The 19,736-nt window shown below is 44.2% G+C and overlaps 1 protein-coding gene across 1 annotated transcript; it reads right to left on the minus strand.

Moving 5' to 3' along the window:
- Window positions 1-639: 639 nt before the first annotated feature.
- On the minus strand, window positions 640-17,739 carry LOC138472512 (beta-microseminoprotein-like). The gene is made up of 4 exons (XM_069610734.1): window positions 17,707-17,739; window positions 9,696-9,786; window positions 4,520-4,622; window positions 640-974 (listed from the first exon to the last, which is right to left on the minus strand). The coding sequence occupies exons 1-4, from the start codon at window positions 17,737-17,739 to the stop codon at window positions 845-847; spliced, it is 357 nt and encodes a 118-aa protein (XP_069466835.1). The 3' UTR covers window positions 640-844.
- Between the last annotated feature and the right edge of the window lie 1,997 nt (window positions 17,740-19,736).

A 19,736-nucleotide genomic window follows, 5' to 3' on the forward strand; every position in this document is an offset into this window, starting at 1 on the left:
CAGAACACAGCAGAACGACCTGCAGGGTAGAATAGAGAGCGGAGAAGGCACAGCAGAAAGGAGGGATGTGGAGTGGGAGGGATTAGAGAGTGGAGAAGGCAGAATAAAGCATAGAGCATTGGAGCGAATAGTGAGGGAAGGAAGTTAAAAAAAGTGTCGATACCTGAAGCAGGAGAAGAAGGTGGAGGAAGCAGAGAAAGGTACAGAGAGCTGAAGATCGAAATGAGAACCAGTAAGGAGCAAATAGGTAAGGGGTCCAAGAAAGTACAGAGTCACTCAGAGGAGGAGAACATCCTGACCACAACGAAGGTAGCAAAAGAACTAACCATGCCCTGAAAGACATGCCCGGGCAATGAATGCGCCTTTGACTTCCAGTGACTCCTGTTTCACCGGGAGGCGCGGAATGGACAGGTCATCTCTGCTCAGCAAGCAGGCTGGAATTGCTCTCTTTTGACTTCTTTGACTATCCCTTCTTCCTTTGCCCGTTCATCTTGGCAAAATACATCTGTTTGAACCTTACCTCTTGAATCCTTTTAAAACTCAAGAAATATATATGAGTCGAGTAATAAAATGACGTTATTCGTCTGAACGTGCAGTAACAATATATTCTCAGTAACAACCGAGACCCAGTGCAAAATAGCTGAGTTGTTGCATTTGAATTTTATTAAGTATAATTTGACATTTGTTTTTTGTCAAGATCTATCAATTGAAGTTCATTCCTGCAGGTGTATATAGTGCACTGAAGACCTCTATTTCCAGATGACTACGCTTCCAATATACTCTGTTCATGCTTGAGTCATGATGTTATGCAGGATGTCCCAGGGTGCATCACGTCAAAGCTGAGTTACACAACCATGCTGGTGAATGTACACTCTTCATCCTGGTTGTCCTTTCTCACAACTTTGTACTGGCAATTCTTTTCATCATAGATGGCAGTGCACGCCTCCTCATCGTAGTTCCCTGGAAGGCCAGCGCTGCAATGGAGGAAAATCAGGTTTAAGACATAGCATCACATGTTCACTTTCCTGCTCAGAGCTTCTGACCTAGATTCACTGGATGATTGACTTATTTGGTTTTTGTAATGCAGACACCACACAAATGTTCTGAGCATGTTCTGCCGGCAGGCACCCCACGAGTGGGAGAGCCCCGTGTGGATCCCTCTAGGTCAGCTCCATATCATTCAGCTGACCATCACCAAACTCAGGCCCAGATCATTGGTCAACTAGCATTGGAAAAGGCTGCAGCGCTATCAGTGCAATTGCTGTTGGTACCCTCTATCTGCTGTGTCCAAAGAGGAGACCGGTGCTTTTCAGTTTACGGACCACGATTGTTAAATTCCCTGCCCCTTAGGGTTAGAAATACTACCTCACTACTGACATTCCATTCTGCAAAGCCTTGAAAACCTACCTATTTGAATGACCTATTTAGGTATTACGCCTCTGTATGGTTTCTACATAAATTGGCACGTCTGTTTTCGATCAGCGCACAAATGCAGCTCATGGTTGCGCCTTACAAATGAAGTCATGCTTTGTTATGTCATGATAGCAGAGCTTTTTGCCCACCCTAAATGCATCCTAAAGATCACTGCAGGGGGAACGCCCCGTATTCTCGTATCTGTGGAGCAGAATTCTGAAACCAGGTAAGAAAGAAAATGGGGCTGCCTTGGTCTACGCAGGCTCGCGCAGAAGAACCATCTTATAAGGATCTAACCGGAGGTGGTGGAGGCCATGGGGTTGTTCACGATTGCCCTGAATCTGAGGTGCATTTCCATCTGTAGTGATTCAAGCATGAAATCATTTCCAGTGATTTCATCCTCGAATCCCTTTTTAAGGATCATTGACAAACCACAGTTCTATGTCAAGTCCAGAGGCAACCATTATGCTCCTTAACTTACTTCTCCATTGCACCACTCAAGCAGCAATGTGTTCAAACTTTAACACATCTTCGTAAAACTCAATTTCTCGTAAGTTAAGGGTGCTGCCTGTAAATAAGACCATCCACACCGCTGTGTCTGAATTACCTAGTACTCCTGCAATTGCATCGTGATGACATGGATGCCCATCTAAGTGGCAAGAGATAGTGTAACACCACCCAGACTGTCCATTCAGGCGAGGACAGTGAGCTAAGGGGTCAAATTAACAAGCCCCCTCAGAACCCCTGCCTCTTAATGGAGTAGCTCCATGGAGCTCAGAAGGAAGAGGCACATGTATGAGGCTGGGGGAAGCCTTGTTCAAGGGCAAGCGGATTGCGTACACATCCAGACCCTAAGGCTCAGAGGAAGGAAACAGCAGTACAGGTTGAGACTCCCAGGGGTCTAGTATACAGTCAGACTATAACATTCATCCCAACAATAACTAGAGACAGGTACTGATAAACCACACAAAGGGGTTGGTGAACAGGCAGAGGTAGTAATAAAGGGAATGAGATGTTCAACTCAGAGGGTAACCACCCCAACTTTGCTGAATGAACGCCCCCACCTCAGTTGACAGATAACCAAAAGACCTAAATAGGCAAAACCCTGAATAAGGAGATAAGGAATAGACTGAGGCAGGGATGCCCTCACCTGAGCATTGCCGGGATACCCTCCTGGGTAGAACTGCACGGGCAACTGAAAGCATCCCACGGCCATTTCTTAATACCACCGGATCACGGTCAAACATATTAGATCCCGCTGAGAGGCCTCAGATTCAGGCAAACCAGTGGACCCTAACAATTGTTTGCTGGGTGAGCAAAGAGTGGACTTCCTACTAGGGAATATCAACTGTGCCCTGTCTACTGAAATGAAGAACAGGACTTAATGCATATAGATGCAAGGTTGGTTGGCTTTGCACCATCTGGTGAAGGTTCAGCAGCACACCGTCCGCTGTTTGGAGAGGCATTGGCCAAAGAACGGGCAGAATTTATCAGCACCTGCGCTGTGCTGGAGAAAGCACCGACCTCCATTAAAGAAATCTATGCACCCAAGATTTTCCCTGTCTGGCCTTGCTGGTGGAAGGTGGCATTGCCAAGGAGGCCTGTTGCTGCTACAAACCACAGGAGGCTGGACCCAGGGTGGCACGGGGAGGATCCCCTAGCTACCCCACTGTGCCATGAACAGAAGGCAGAGGCTTAACAATTTGCCACTTTATATGCACCTGCACACTCAGCTACCCAGAAACCAGATATAAAAGGACAGGGGGAGAGTGGGTCCAGAGACAGAAGTTAGAACACCAGCAAACACCTGTCACCGCCCGAAGGCCCACACTCATACATCTAAGGCCCATTAGACTAAGTAAGTCCTTCCTGACGGCATGATCCAGGTGTGGCAGGAAGAGAGATGACTGCCCAAGGGGATGGACAGCTAAAGCAAGAACCATACCAGTGCAGTAAGTCTTCCCCAGGGATGGAGCTATTCTGTCAATCTCCGCCTCTGCTACTAAGGAAATGCATCTGAATGCTATCATATGAGAGTGAGGCTGGAAGGCGTGGGCCAAAGCCCTATAACAGCAGGCCCTGTGCTAGAACGCTGTAGGGGTTAGGATATATTAGAGACATAGCAAAAGGAAGCATTGTTGGACGAGAAAAGCCGGGCAAGAAAAGTGGAGACAGAGGAATGAGATAAGGAATTGATGGAAATGTTTTGGAATGATGTGGAGGAGTGGAGAAAGATCCAGAAGAAGAAAATGGAGGTGAAAAAGACAGTTCCATGTCATTTCAATGGCAGTAATTACTTCGAAGTGGTTTATATATATTTTCGATGTTGCAACCCTGTTATGACTCGCTTATCCAACTGATGCAGGGGAAGGCGTCTCATTTCTGTGCATTTCAAAGTCTATCCCGTTTGTGAGTGCCCTTTTTTTGTATAAATGCGCAAATTTGTTGAACGTGCAATCTGTGATTCCTTTAAGAATAAGGTGCATCCTTTTTTGGCACAAGGCGTGAGATGCGCTTGCACATGTCATCTCTTGCACCAGAAAAGGTTTTGAGAATCTGGCCCTCAGAGCAGGAACTTTAAAAGTAAGCCATTTTGTATAGGACATACCTAGGGAGGCGACGGGATGCTGAGGTGGGAGGTGGGAGCAGATCTAGTTAAGTTGTGGGTGGTGCATGTGGTAAAGTTGAGAACTTGGTTGAGCAGAGTGAAAGAGTAGAGTTGGAGGTGCAGGAGTAGGCTAGACCTGAAGTAGATTCTGCTGAGGAACAGTGTGGAGAGTAGTACTCTGGGGAGAGTTATTTATGTGTTGCTGGCCCATCTCCACTGGGTCAAGAAGCAACCTTCGAAATATCAGAGAGGGAGGATTAAAAGGGGACTGGGCGGCTTGTATTTTAGAAATTTTAAATGGCTGAGGAAAAGGCATCAGTGGAAAGGGACGAGGGATCAGAAGCTGAGTTTAGGGAGCTGAGGCACCTCCTGTAGTGACAGAAAACTGTTTGCCAGGGTTTTATGAAATACAATAAAAGAGATTTTCATAAAAGACCTATTTTTAAGGAAAGTGTTTGCCAGGGTATGATTATTTGTTACATTCTGGTTTCAACTTACATGTTACAACATCCCAAGTAGTCTTTGGTACAAGTGCACCTGACGCAGTTCTCAGCCCTGAAGGTTTCACCAAATTCATGCAACTTGCCATCTTTCAAGCAACCTTAAAGAAAGGACATTCTGCAGTTAAAGATCACAAGCAGTGAACCATACATCTGCATCACTACTTTCCACATCCCAAAGCAGTAATATATTCAATGTTTTTACACATAGATTATAGGTAAATACATGTCAATCATTGGCAATGTGTTCAATACATGAACATTATTGCAACGTTGTTCTACTACGAGGCATATCATACGTTAGGGAAAGTTTGGAATTTCTATAAAAGATTAACTCAAAGGATTTCTAGATTTTATTTTCAATTTTGTAACAACATGATTGGATACTATAGCAATTTTCCTGTTTCAACGTAGTTCCCTGATTCCATTCATAATGCTGATGGCATATAGGACCCGCAAGGTTATCTTATGCCCTGCCATACTTTTCATCGACATTTCAGATATGTCCAACACTTGATGCACCCTTTGCCCTAGTACAACTCCTGTGGTCTAGGCGAGTGATGACCGGTTGATGTATTTCTTTTTTCCATTGCCAATTTATCAAAAGAGAAACTTAAGCACCTCCTAAATCTCACTACAGTGTGGTGTTAGACTGAAACCACCCTGCCCGTGCATAAGGTTTTGGCTGAGCAGATAGTGCTGTATGATGTTGTACCTGGCTGTGTTGAAAACTATATACGTTTCATTTGGATTCAAGGCTATGTTAGTGGTTGTGAAGTGGTTTGGATGGTCACCTATAAAAAAGGTAGTAGCAATCCTGCTTTCCCAGTGGATCCTGTGCACCATAGGATGGCCCTGCTGCAAAACAAAGCTCCCTGAGCCTACAACATCCAGGCCCTGTCTGTATCCTGACTGGAAGTCTGGAAGCCGTTTGGGTCACTTTGATTGGCTCTCAGAGGGTCATGTGACACACTGACTCACTTATTGTGTCTCCCCTGGGGGCCCAGTATGGGTGTCAGCAGCCAAGAGCCAAAAGCAGCAAAGCGTAGCTCCCTGTTTGGGCCACTAGGGCTGGAAATGGTGTAGGACCAGTACCCCTTCTCAAGTCAGGACTTCACCGAACTCACCCTTTGCCTGACTCCTGCTTCCATGCATAACTATCCTTCCAAACATTGACTATCCATTTACCCTGGAACATCTGTTACCTCACAGGAACAAGGAACATTGCTGTATTGGGCCTGTTAACTGTCCTTTGGTTACCTATAGCCCCATTCTCGCCCAACTCAGAACTTACACCAGTTTATTCTTGGCCAAATATCCTTCTTTTCTGCTCACTCACCCACCCTCTCTCTCTGGCTCTAGGGTTGCATTGTAAAGAAGGGTTATTGCAAAAACACAGAAAAGCTGGAGCAGTTTTCCTGAGGCACACTGTCTAAGATGGTGAACTATGCCCATGAAAGTAACAAACTCTTACATTTGAAGGGCATATTCAATGAATGAGGAATGGATTCAGTGCATGTCTGTTTGTATACCATTTACATAGTTCATATCTAGTTATCCAGTACCAGAGCACTGTATAAAAAGAGGGAGACTACAACGAGAGAGAAGGACTAGAAGAAATGGGAAATGGGCAGAACGATGAGGAGTTGTTTCCAGGGACTCAACGGGTATAACATTGTTCTTTGAGGAGAAGGGTGTTCAGTTTTTTGCAAAGTTCAGGAGTGATGGGGCCAATCTGATGTTAATTTCTATGATATGCCAGAGTCCGGCACGTAGCAGGAGAAGAACTGTTTTCTGATTCTTTCTTCCTTGCATTTCTTAGATTCCATTCTGGCGAGGTTGTAGATTCTGCTGCCACAGAGGGTCCTAGAGAAGGTGATTCTTTCAGCCTGGTAGGAGGGACCTTTCTTTACAATCACCTCGTATGTGATGCAGGCTAGTTGGAAGGTGATAGCAAGCATTAAGGAGCGCACAACAGCAACCTTCTAACTGAGCCAGGTTTTAAGAGGTCTGCATAGAAGGTTTAGCTTCTTGCACACAGGGGTTTAAGCAGTGATGCCCTGACACTGCCTAGAGAATGCAGTATTTCAATAACAGGCTCCTGTGTAGTGCAGGCCTAAGCCTTTCTACATTCAATTGGGTGGTCAGTTGGACAGCAATTAGTGGATGATTTGTACCGATTATTTTAAAACACGCCTTTCATAACAAAATATGTTATATTATTCAACTGGACAACATAGAAAAAGAAAATCATATGTAAGAGCCAACACGTGTTTCAACCGCATGGTTCTTTTTCAAGACTGTAGACAATAATCATACAGTGATACCAAATATTATTGAGAATACAAGGTTTAAGGGAACATGTAAAATAACTTCTCAAGGGAAAGGGGAAGAAGGAGGAAGAGAAAAGGGGAAACATACGTGATATATCCTATTTTTGCGTATGTATCAAGTTTATTTTGAAAGCACAATACGCAAACTAATAGTGTGGATCGGGGAACATCTGGGTATGATGGGGAGTCAGGATACGAAGTACCTACTGGCCATGCATTGACAGTCGAATCATCAGCCGCCGGATGACAAAAAAACATGAAATGTGTGTGACTGGAAATGGTTACATGTGGAGCAAAACGAGGGGCTATAGAATTGAAATTACGTCAGCATTAAGCATGATACATGTGTACATCTAGAGCAGTTCAGCATGGTCTGAACACTGATTAGGAATTTAATGTTTTCAAATGAACTAATTCAGCATCTACATGACCTTGTAGGAAACAATCGGAATCATCAGCTCTTCTTTGGTTCCTCTATTTGTACACTCCTGAGTAGGGGCCAAGCCTCAGATTATTAAGAATGTGCCTACTCAATGATAGAGAGCTCCAACATAATGAGGGGTATTACCCTAATTTGTCAACGACATTTGCATTTCCTTCCAAAAAAACTCACACCTACTCTTCATCCAGTTCACATAACATCACACTGATTGATGGATTACCAATGACTCTCTATACTTAAATGTGAGTAGCCGATGCCAGCCCCAATGTGTAGCTGACTATATCAACTAAAATAATTCAATGAGTTTTTGCATGTAAGTGTCTAGAATCTAAATTATATAAAATGTGATACTCTCAGCTTGCAATGCAACTACATTGAATCAGAATGGAGCGCCTTGGAGACAGACGTCCTTGATTGCATATGTATCATGTTGGAGGTCATATGGTTATATGAACAACGGGCATAATAGCATCGGCGGGGTAAAGAAGCATACGCAGCGCCATTCAGTAGCCGAACTCGGCAGGGGCACAGGCCCCTGTAATTTCACGTGAGTATGTATATACGGACAACTAGAACACAGCCAATGCAAGCCCTTAGTCTGGCACAGATTATTCCTTTATATATATATGTGCCTATGGATATTCTTCATGATGTTGTAGATCTATTACTGAGATACAATTCGTATCAAGTGGTGTCTCTCTTCCATGTACATCATTACTGTTCCGATGAATCCTTCCAAGCACCAACCAGGGCAGTCAATGGACGTGATAGTTATGCCTCACCCCGAGGTCAGGGATTTCTTCATGCTTCATAGATTTACTGCTTATCCTTTTACTCTGTCACTGAAGCCCAATCCCACAGTGATTTACACCTCTTTTATCCATTCTCTGTTACAGATGACACATACTGGGATCATTGCCTAACCATGGATTGCATTTGTGTCTGTCACAGGAGAATCAACCATATTACATGCTATATAGATCACTTGACCGCCTGTTGGGTGAAACTCACCTAGACCTGTTACTAATACAGACTAGTCTGCCTTATTCTCCCTTCCGTGCATGACAGATTCCTGTTACTAAACAGTCTAACCTACTGAGCACTACTGTCTGTACCATTCACAAGAGATCTGCTGGAAAAAGCAAGAATGTCTTGAACCAATTTACCAATTAGGTATGATATCAGAAGGAAGGGCTTATGATTGTTATTGTTTCTGTATCACTACTTATATGAACGTGTTTATCACTATCGTTACTATATCAAGGCTGTGAGCTACTTTGTTTTAGCCCAATTACTAGGTTCACTTCTGGACGTTGGATAACTATTGCACTGTTATGATAACTTACCTAAAGTCTGCAACTATTAATTGACTCTCATTGTGGGCTTTTCCCCCTTTCTCTTCCTCCTTCTTCCCCCTTCCCTTGACATGCTCTTTTACATGTTCTCTTAAACCTTGTATTCTCAATAATATTTGATATCACTGTATGTTTGTTTATAGCCTTGATAAAGATCCATGGGGGTCGAAACATTTGTTGGCCTTTACATATGATTTTATTTTTCATGTTGTCCGATTTAAAAATATTACATATTTTGTTATGATATAAGTAAGGCATGTTTTGAAATCATTAGTACATATACTCCACTAATTGCTGTTCATCTGATCACCGAATGGAATGTTAAAAGGCTTAGCTCTGCACTACACCTTGTTGAACTAGTTGGTAGGAGACGCCGGCTTGGAAGTATAATCAGTGCAGCTCTCTAAGGAATGGGGCGATGCAGTCTGTGTCCTCAGTCTTGTGATTAGATTTGTTGCATCCAGTTCATGCACATCCCTTTGAATGGGTGTTTCAATTGTATTGAAATTATATTGTAGGGCCACCCTTAGGATGAATGTTGATATAATGGGTTGTGGTGTGTTGAATGGCTTTTAGTGGGACCAGGAATGAGGATTGCGAGGAGAGTATTTGCCCGTCCAAGTGCTCAAGGGCCCATACCTGACCGACGCTTCTGCAGTCTGTGGCAGGGTTGGAGGGCACAATATTCCAAACAAGAGATTCCTGGTACCAGATTGTACGGGGTTTTCTTCACAAAGTGGGTCCTAAAAGTGTAACATCTGTGCAGTAAGGAGGAAAATTAACAACACAAGGGATTTTGAATTTGTGAATGTAAAGAAAAAGTTACATACATAACATATTTCAGTGGTTGTATGTAGTTCATACAAAATCCAATGAGATTAAGAAATTAAATCTAGTGTTTGATAGAGAGAAATTGTCAAATCAATGTTTGTTTTTTAGTGTTAAAGGAAAGTAAATAGTTTGCCAATAAATTGTGCACGATTCTGCTTTTTTAATGCACCTGTTTCTTGCACGGGTTAGAGTGACCATGTTTGTTCTTCCTACCTTTTGCCTCAGGATCCACAACTTCCACATTGCACGCATCGCAAAATGAAGCCAAGACAGCAACGGCAAGTGTTACTCCAATAGTATATTTCTGAAAGAGATACACCAATCATTTATAGGTCAATAATAAAAGGATGAGGCAGTAAAACAAGATTTGAAATATCACTGCGGGTTAAGTCAGGTTTTCCCATACATTTACAGTTTAATAGTATGTGGTTGAGAAGATGTTCCCAGCGGGTTGTAAATCCCTATGTTGTAAAAGGTTTATATTATGTATTACAAACATTCAGCAAATACATTTCACAACAGTGCTAATTGTAGAGTTGAACTGTATAGCACAACAGAAAAAGTACAAGTCGATATGGGTGCAAACCCTATAGAGTGCACTATGATCTCTATCTCAGTTAGATATGGCTGGCTGCCTCACCAATTCTATCTTAGGTCCACCTATAAGGACCTGAAGGAGAAAGGCACAGTATGTTTTTAAGAATTGGCGTATCGCGCGCTGCCTGGGAACTAAATTGATTGATTGTACTTATGCCAGTTTGGCTGACAGTTTGGTGAATTAAACCAACTATTAAAGCAATTTGGCATTCATTTAATCTTTTGATACATTATTCCATAAGTCCAATCAACCAATTTAGTTCACAGGCAGCGCACGATACGCCAATTCTTAACCACGTATTGTGCAACAGAAAAAGTAGTCTGAAATTGTTCATAACACACACAGCTGCCACTGCGATTTTTAGAAGCTGCCCACTGGAAAATGTCCACAACACTCTCAAGTAGTGCAAGCTTCCCTGACACAGAAAAGGTAAAGCATGGAGCTGAAAAGTGCAACCGCCCACCCTATAGAACAGGTCAGCATAGGCTACAGCAGTGAATGCGTCCGCCACACAGACCCGCTCCACCCCGGGCCTCACAGTGCAAGCTGCCCTCATAAAGAACAGGCACATCATAGGCCTCAGAAGACCAGCATCTCTCATTGCGACCTTGCCCCCTGGTCTTACCTTTGGGCCTCAAGCAGTCTGGTAAGACAGCTTTCACAGACCTAGTAACATAGTGCCAAGGTCAAGTATGCTCGTCCTGTTTGCATATACTTGCATAATAGCCTGACAGTTAAAGGGTTAATGCCAGCATCCACTTGCCTGGGGTTCCATCCTACAGACCTATCAGGCTTGAGCATCACACACATGTTCTTATGTCTAACCAAAAAGGAGTTAAGACTGATGATCATGGAGACAGCCAACAGATTCAGTGTGGAGATTAAGCTGGGAGATGGCCAGCTTTTCGAGACATTTGCCAATGAAAGGAGTGATGGGGGCTATCAGGCTTCAGCATCACAAACATGTTCTTATGGCTAACCAAGAAGGGGTTAAGAGGTGTAACGTCAGAATTAAGAATGTTTTCATGGGGGCTACATATTACCTGTTGCTGTTGTGACAAAGTCTCTTGCCTAACCTTGGGGATATCAGTGGGGTGGTCAGACAGTTATGAATGAGAATGCTGTGCACATAGGACGTATACAGGGGATCCCTAGAGGAGCCAACCTGGCCCTAAGGTAGGGTGCAGTCAAGCAGCACTTACACCCCTGCCGGCAAGCCTAAAAACACCAATGACAACAAAAGAAAAGGGGAAGTGAAAATGCTTAGCAGATTCTCCGTGTTATAAGGTTTTATATTCTTAGAGAGCCAATTAAGCACCCAGCATATGAAATTAAGTTTCTTCTTTAAAGAAACAAAGCTGCAACTGTAATAAAGTCGAGCGTGGAAACACATTTCCTTGGGCATGAGTTCTGAAGGAAGACATATTTCTGAACATGAAGAATAATTGCACAGACCGCAGAAGTCCAGTGGATACAAAGTTGTGGGCGAACACATGCACACTGACTGGCATTGCCCACAAAAGAAAGAAAACAAGCAACTTCTGCTCTCCTGCTCTTGAAAGCATCGCTGGAGTTATAAAGTTGCACATTTCCTGCCAGAAAGGAGTTACAATTACCACGGACAGCCTCACAAGCCTACCAGAGAAATTCCTGACTTTTGAGTGACAAGCTGAGAAAGCAGTGTAACCCAGCGTGAAGCCATCACGGGGTGCAGATGTTCAGTGGGTGAGGAAGGAGGGGGAGGGAGCCCTCACACATGTCCCAGGCAGTTATAGAATCCAAAATGAAAGCAGGATTTAATCCAGGCTTCCACCAACCCCATTCCAACCCACATGACCACAAGCATATGTGACGTGGTCAGGGTCTTTACCCTGGCGGGGGGAGGGGAAAGTAGGCCATCCTAGTCTCTGATACCTCCTCATGTGCCATGCATTGTACCACCCTCTCCCAGCACTTTCTCTGGACAGTGGTGTACTTCTTCTTTTTAGATACAAATGTGGATTGCTTAGTTGGAAAATGAGATTGTTCAAAATATACATCGCAACCAGTTGAAGAATAATACAAAAACCATTGAATTGCCTACTGGTTTCTGTGAATTGTTAAGGCCATCTGTGACACCCAAACATAGAGCAGCGCAACTCACACTCACTACACAGGTGCCATCCATATCCCTAAGCAGCAGCCAGGGGCAGAGAAAAAACACTCTAAGAATGTATTAACTTCAGTCTGGCAGAGACTTGGGAGGAAGGCGTTTACAGGAGACTGCCATGCTAGAGTTTAATTAGAGGAGAGCTTAAGGAGAGAGTTGGAGGTTGGAGGGAGAATGATGAGGTGGTTGCTTGAAGATTGGACACCATCTGGAAGAGAGATTTGGCGGTTGGAGTGAGAGTATAGAGGAGGTTGGAGGATGAGTTGCTACCAACTGAAGAGAGAGGGAGAGGTGGTGGTTGGATGAGAGAAGTCATCAAGAGGAAAGGCGGTGAGAAGAAGGGTTAGTGGAGGATAGAGCCACTAACATCAGGAGAGAAGGATGTCTGAAATACTGGGAAGGAGATGCTGCTTATGAGGAAGTGGAAAGAGGACAGACATCCATACCAGTTAGAGAGTTAAGGAGATTCTGGTGGACCAGGTAATCCGGGACAGATTTCTGAGAAGGTGGGCGAAGATCTCATGGGGGGACAGGGAGGTTAGGACAGGGTAATCAGGAAAGGAAGATTGCGGGATATGGACCCTAGATTTAAGAGATGGTCAGGTGACAACAGGCTTCCCGAGCCTGCCCCTTAGGCATTGAGAGAGCAAACCAGTGGTGGCAAAGATTCACCATTGCCTCAAGCTTCTGAATAGCACCTTTCAACTTTTAAAAGTCCCAGACATGTTTGCCTTGGAGGGTCAGTGCCCCAGACTCATAGAAAGAGGGCTCATGAGCACCGAAATACTGCACCTTGAAGACCAAGAAAAGGGTAATCTGTTGGACGTTATAATGGGGGAAAGGACAGGCACAACACTGGAATGTTGCAGAGGACTCATTATTTTAATCATAATTTGTCACAGGAAAATCCTCCTACCATTTCTGTTTGTAGTGTAAATAAAACCAATATTTTGTTAAGAATACCATTCTTTTGTCATCCTGGTTGTGCTCCCTCCTCATTCTTCCCATGACACTATCCAGAGCCCTGCAAGTAGTGTCTCTGAAACACCCATACCCATTCGTCCAAATGGAGGAAATCTCTCGACTTTGGGAAGGAGAAGCATTGCACTGATTTGAAGCCATGTGTGATCCTAAGCAAACCATATATATTCTCAACAACCTTTTTTTTAACGATCTTTTTATTGAATTTTTACTGCCAATACAAACTTCAAACTTCAAATGAACTCCCTCTCCCTCCCTCCACCCCTCTCCCCCCTAGAAATCAGGACGGCTTGACAGTTTACACTTCTTAAACCATTGGTTCCGTTTTGAGGATCAAAGAATGTTCAAGATACGGATCTTGTGTGGGCACCACTGCAGCATGTAGTCACTCTGTAAATATTGTACCTGAACTACTTTCTATGGATGAATGTGCCTACTTAGTGCAGTGAAGACAGAACAATAACATTTCTATTTTACTGAACATCAATTTTGTATAGATTCATATTTAGGTAAATCAGAACCCACCTTGATGTTTCTTCAAATTAACCAATTTGCGAACAATTTTCTACTCTGCCACCTCACTATATTTGCACCACATTCCCCCTTTTAAAATAGTCTTTTGGTCCACGTGGGCCTGACACTAAAGAATAGCTCATCATGCCTCTGCTCCCTTCAGGGCTTAGACCACATGAATTCAGGTTTCTCTGTAGTTATGTTCACGCAGAGGATCAGAATGTATTCTGGAGAGCTTGGTCACTGATCTTCTGGCAGACAGTATATTTCAGGCTTCTCTCCAACTAGCCCTCCCCCCACCCTTCCCAAGATATCAACTTGCACTTTCAATAGGGAAATTGCAAACTTCCCCATAGGTCTTGCTCTTCAGACATCGAATATTATGACTTTTTGGGAAGTATTCCTCTCAGACCTAGGGTTTAGGGTCCTCACTAGGCCTTTTTGGACTTCGGGTTAAAAATACCCAGAAGGTTTTCCCCTGAGACTTAGAGGTTCAGATCTTCATTAGGTCCCTCTTGTCCTTGTGTTCAAGATCCTTAGCAGGCATACCACTCAGACCTAGAGTTTTGGGCTTTCATTAGGTCCCTCTAGACTTTGAGTTCAAAGTTCTCAGTCATGGTGGATCTTTCACCTTCAGGCATCAAATGTAGCTCTGATTCTCCGTGTATACTCTCCTACCCGGGAGCAGCAAGGGAGAATATATAAGCATATAAACGTGACAACACCCTTGTGTTTAGTGGAAACTTAAATTATACATTTAAATAAGGGGCAAAAGCCTAACACTTCTATTTAAAAGTACGAAGGGCCTGACTCTAAGGGTGGGGGAAAGTAGTGGGGCAAGCCCACATTCTTCTCTCCAGTTCTCAGTACCAGCATTCTGAGGTGGGTGCAGGGACTGAAGGGGAGCTGTTATTTGCAGCTGCAAAAGCTACTAAAATCAATTTTTGTGTGGGCGTTGTGTCTGCAATGTTTCTGATTTACTACAATATTCTTGAGCTTTCAGTAAATTAGAAAAGTGGTGCTGTCATCTGAGAAATGCCTGATTATAAAAGAAAATGTGTGCAGTAGATGTTAGCGACACCTCACAGGTGCCATATTTTAACTCCTTATTCTACATGCAAAACCAGGGCTTTTTCCAGGACAATCATTTGACAGTGCCTGCCCTGCTTTACTAAGGGTTACTAGGGCTGTTGGTAAGCCTAAATTAGGCACATGTAAAAGTCAAGGCTCTGATTCTAAAACATTCTTACTTTACTTTAATATGGTTCTTTCAAAATAAGTGTTGTTTCACCATGGGGGAACACTTTTCTCTTTTTGCATGCACTTTAGACTCGGACCCGGAGAGTGGCAACCAGTATTTCTTGTCACCCCACCCTCCGATGTGCTGTGCATTAGGGGCGAAAGTTGGAGAGAGCACATAAATCAGGCTGGGGCACAGTGCATGCAAACCATTCATGAGTAGAGCAAGGAGGTAGGAGTCGCGCAGCATACTTCTCAACCCCTTCTTGCCTTTGGACTTTAATGCTGAAACATGCAGGTGCATGACGGTGGATGCTGGTGCATGTTGGGGGTGGTCATTAAGGGTGTGAGAAAAAGGCATTCATGTTGCGTGCGCCATATTGGTGACTTTGGAACGGTGAAGTTGACATAATACTGCAATTTTACATGTATTTAGTGTAGTTAATAGGAATGGCATATGTGTTACTTTTAGTGTTACTTTGTGTTTAAATTGATACATTTTTGATTCCATGCACTCGGTAAGATAAATATCAAAACCACTGATGAAATATAAATGTGATATAGGTATAGTGTATTGCCTCTCTTCCCACACTCCACTCAATCCCCTTTCAATCATGTCTTACCAGATCACCAGAAATCATAGCGAAGGAGCGGATTTGTCTTTCCCACACCCAGATGACTTTAGTGGACCAAAGACATCACTTCATCCCACAGCGCATCAGGAGTCTATGCAACCTGTGCACATATCCTCCTTGTATGGCCAATTCATTGTTCACTCTCTTCTACTCTCTAACCTCCTGGTTTGTTATCTCCTCTGGCCAGCCTATTTTCACATCCCTTCTGGCCTCCAGGTATGTTCTATACTGGTTACACACCCTCATCCCAATCGTTCCTTATGGATGCTGATATGAACTAGAAAAATGTCCCTTAAGTCTTCATCACTGCCACTTTTATCTTCTGAAGAGTGAAACATACAGAGAGCTACATTTTGATCCTATGGAGGTGAAAGGTGAGACGAATGGAGTTCCAAAAAGGACAACGATGATGCAAATTCCAATGAAAGGGCTATGGAGAAGGAAGTACCTGTTGCTTTGGTAGGCTGAAGAGAGTAAGGAATAAGCTGGGTTTTAATTCACAATGTTACAGGCAGCAGCCCTAATCCTGACCACCTCTAACTGGACTCACCAGCTATCCTTCTCCGATCCCATTCTATAACCTCACACACACTCCCCACTGGAGCATGGCAGCTTCAGACAATGGCCTGGCTCCCATCTTCACCGACTTCTAGCTGCGCCTAAGGAGTGGCCATGTTTTATCAGCCCCAACATAAAAGGATTGTGTGTTGATGTCACTAGTCACCAGTACTTGATTAACTCTAATATGAGAGCTATATCCTAAACAGTTCAGAGTAATCCTATCATCTGATAGTTATTACATCATAGCTAGCCGAATATGACGTAAGCGGCTAGCTCTGACTTCATCAGATTGGATATGAGAAACACTGTTTCACTGCACTCCACATCCAGTTAACATCACCGAACTTTCATCTTAGGTCTGTGACTGCGCCTCACCCATGCGCACCCACTCCTCGCCCAAAGTCCCAAGCCACTGGAGGCACATCCAAGCCCTGGATACATTCCAACAAAGCTGTAAAATCCCACCAAAGGGGCAGCCCCACCTTCTGCCCTACTCTCACCTCAGTGCACATCATCACTGCTATGCCCATCCTCACCCTCAAGCCTGACAACCATCTCAAATGCCCATGGCCAATCCGTTCCCTGAGGTCCAGCTCTGCTCCTGTACCCATCCGTGCCCTATCTTCCCTCGCACTTCTAGGCCAATTCCTGCACAAGTGCCCATCCGTGAGCTAGACCTGTTCCTGCCCAAGGCCAATCCCTGCACCTCACTAGGGTAAAGTATTGGTAATTATGTAAATCACTGGTAAATTTAAACCTTTGAAATGGAATTGCTCTTTTGGATATTCACAGCAGAACATTGTAATGTTTCGCTTCTCTTTGTTTTGATATTATAAAGAAAGAAATACCCCAAAACAGTGGGAGGGAAGTAGAAAACATGGTAAGTGGAAGCAATTTGAAGAGCTGGAAGTGAAAAAAAAGTGTGGAGGATCCCAACACAAGAAGCATCCGCCTCGCCGCCCCCTCTTCAGCAGGACGATAAGATTGCGATACTCAGGGCAGGCTTGAGCAACAGCAGCGCCCGGGGTGGTTAAACAAACATTTGGCAGAGGGGCGCCACATTTAAAACAAAATCCCTGCTCCCTATCCCTATGGATACCCCTATGGGTATTAAATACCCCCCCCCCCGTGATGGAAAGCCTGGTGTAAGCACAAGAGCAGGATGCATTTACTTTCAGTTGGGTGCATGCCGCGCCTTCTCCCAACACACCAGCTCGGAGTGCCATTGAAAGACTCCCCTGAGGTGGCGTGACAGGGGCGGGGCTAATGGGGCCCAGGGCAGTTGCCCTGGAAGCCCTGGCCTAAGGCCCGCCCTACTGATACTGCTTGAAATACAAATAATAATGCATACTTTAAACTCCTTAATAGGTATGATTCCTCACTGACATGCTACAAACAATATGGCTGGAATCCTGAAGCTTTCTCTCTGTGTATTACTGATTCTCTGTTGAATATATGCTCAGGGGTGATGAGTTAGCCCTACCCTGTATCATCCACTTTTGTCAGCCTCTCAGCATTTTTCAGAAACAAACCTCTGCTGGTGCTTACCTGGTCCTTTGGAGCTGCTGACCGCCGTTCCATCCCCGCTTCGTTCCCTGGAGGGGCGGAGCCTGCTGGAGATCACGTGATCCTTCACGTGACAAGATACAGACTGAAAAAGCACCCGCGGTCACCCTCGCGGCGTTGAGCCCGGCAGGAGTGGAGGGCGTCGGCTGTTGTGCGGCTGTTTGGCGAGCTGCAAGCAAACATCACAGCCTAGAATCGTGTAAGAACCGAACCGTGCTGAAATCGAGAGACCAGAGGTAAGTCCTCCAAATGGCTGATCAAGGCCCACAAACCCGTGCTAAACTAAAGCATTCATTACATAGGAGAGACGATGATGTCAACAAGAGGTCACAATGTGAGCTAGGAGGCAGACCTGATCAAACAGGGTCGCTAGAAGGGTACGATTGGTCAAGAGGAGAACTCGATGAGCGTGAGGAAGCCCAAACAGTTTTATGTAATGCACTCACTGAGTCAAACCAGAAAGTCTGCTCTACACTAGCTCCGCATCAAATTTGTGAACAACCAAACACTCTGGCACACATTGTGTCAGAGAGACTAACAATCCCAAAAATAGCCTCCAGACCAATTGATGCTATTGATATGTCTCTTTCACGACCATTGTTAAGAAATGAGCTTCCACTTGGTCCTCCAGCCGACGCAGATGGCGCATTGCCGGGTGAGGCGGAGGTCTTGTCCCGTGCGGCAGCAGTGCAAGTGGACTCTAACCCCACCGCTAAGACATCGACCGATAGCGGGGCCTGCGGGATTATGGCGAACAACATGGAAAGCGTTCCTACTGTGATTGAAGTGAACATAACGGCCTTTCAATCGCCGTTTGATGTAACTGACATTGAGCTACTAGAATTAGAAGTACCTGCAAACCAGCATGACTCAGACCTGGTCAAATTCACTTTTCCCTGTAATGTCCATGATGTCAGTGCAAGCCGCTCCAACTTTGTACACTCTGCACCTATAACACGTGATGCAAACCAAGACCGGGAGCAAATATTTAAAATCCCACAAGTGACAAATACACTCAATCTAAGTCAAGAGCCTATAATGGAGTTGAACAAACTAAAACCAAAGAGAGGAGAAGGCGTACTCGGCAGCCCAACACAAAACACGTTGTTAAGTTTAAACGCCAAATTGCCTTCATCTGAGTCCTATTTTCCGAAGATAAGCACACTTGGAATAGACTTAGCAGGCCGAGAAGCTAGGCTGACTGAACGCCTAAAAGCCGACTTTGAAATAATGAAGGGACGCCTGTCAGAGAGCTTTATAAGTGATAAAAACAAACAAAAAAAAACAGTGTGCTCCTCAAACGTCAAATCTCGGATGGATGAATGGTCACATGACCACTCAAACAGTATTGCTCGCCAGTGTTCAGATGGACAAACTCAGAACATAATTAGCAATGCAAACTGTGGTGAAAGTCCACTCTCCCGGAATCAAAATACCATCAATCAAGTAAATACTCTTAACCTGAATCGTCCCACAAATTCCACGACAGCAATGATCTCCTCGCAGTGCTCTACTCCAAACACTCAACAACACATTAATAGAGTATCCAAGTCAGGGAAAGGGACCTCAGACCTCAGAGCTCAAGAAATTTCTGAATCAAGCTTATTGCCTGATGAAAACAACTCCGTCCATCATCAAAAGGAGGCCCTTTCATTTTCAAAATCAAATCTGTCAGCTGCTGCCGCGATACAGATACACAACAACGTTCTCGCAGCTACTTCAATAGCGCTAATTCCATTTACAAAATTATATGAGAATCTCCACGAAGCAGTCCAGAATAATGGTGCATACATGGTCCAGCTTAGCAATAAGCTTTCCAAACTAGAAACCATGAATTCAATGATACAAGACCGTCTCGACAAAGAAGCAGAAATTACTAATTTGTGGTTCAACAGACTGATCGAATTTACAGGAAAGGACACTGCGGACAGAAAAATAATGATGGACACACTATCTGCATGTATAACACACCTATTAGACGCTAAATGTGCAAAGCAAGTCAGTTCGAGTAA

This window comes from Ambystoma mexicanum, chromosome 8, assembly GCF_040938575.1.
Source record: "Ambystoma mexicanum isolate Mex_15411 chromosome 8, UKY_AmexF1_1, whole genome shotgun sequence".
Lineage (NCBI taxonomy): Eukaryota > Metazoa > Chordata > Amphibia > Caudata > Ambystomatidae > Ambystoma > Ambystoma mexicanum.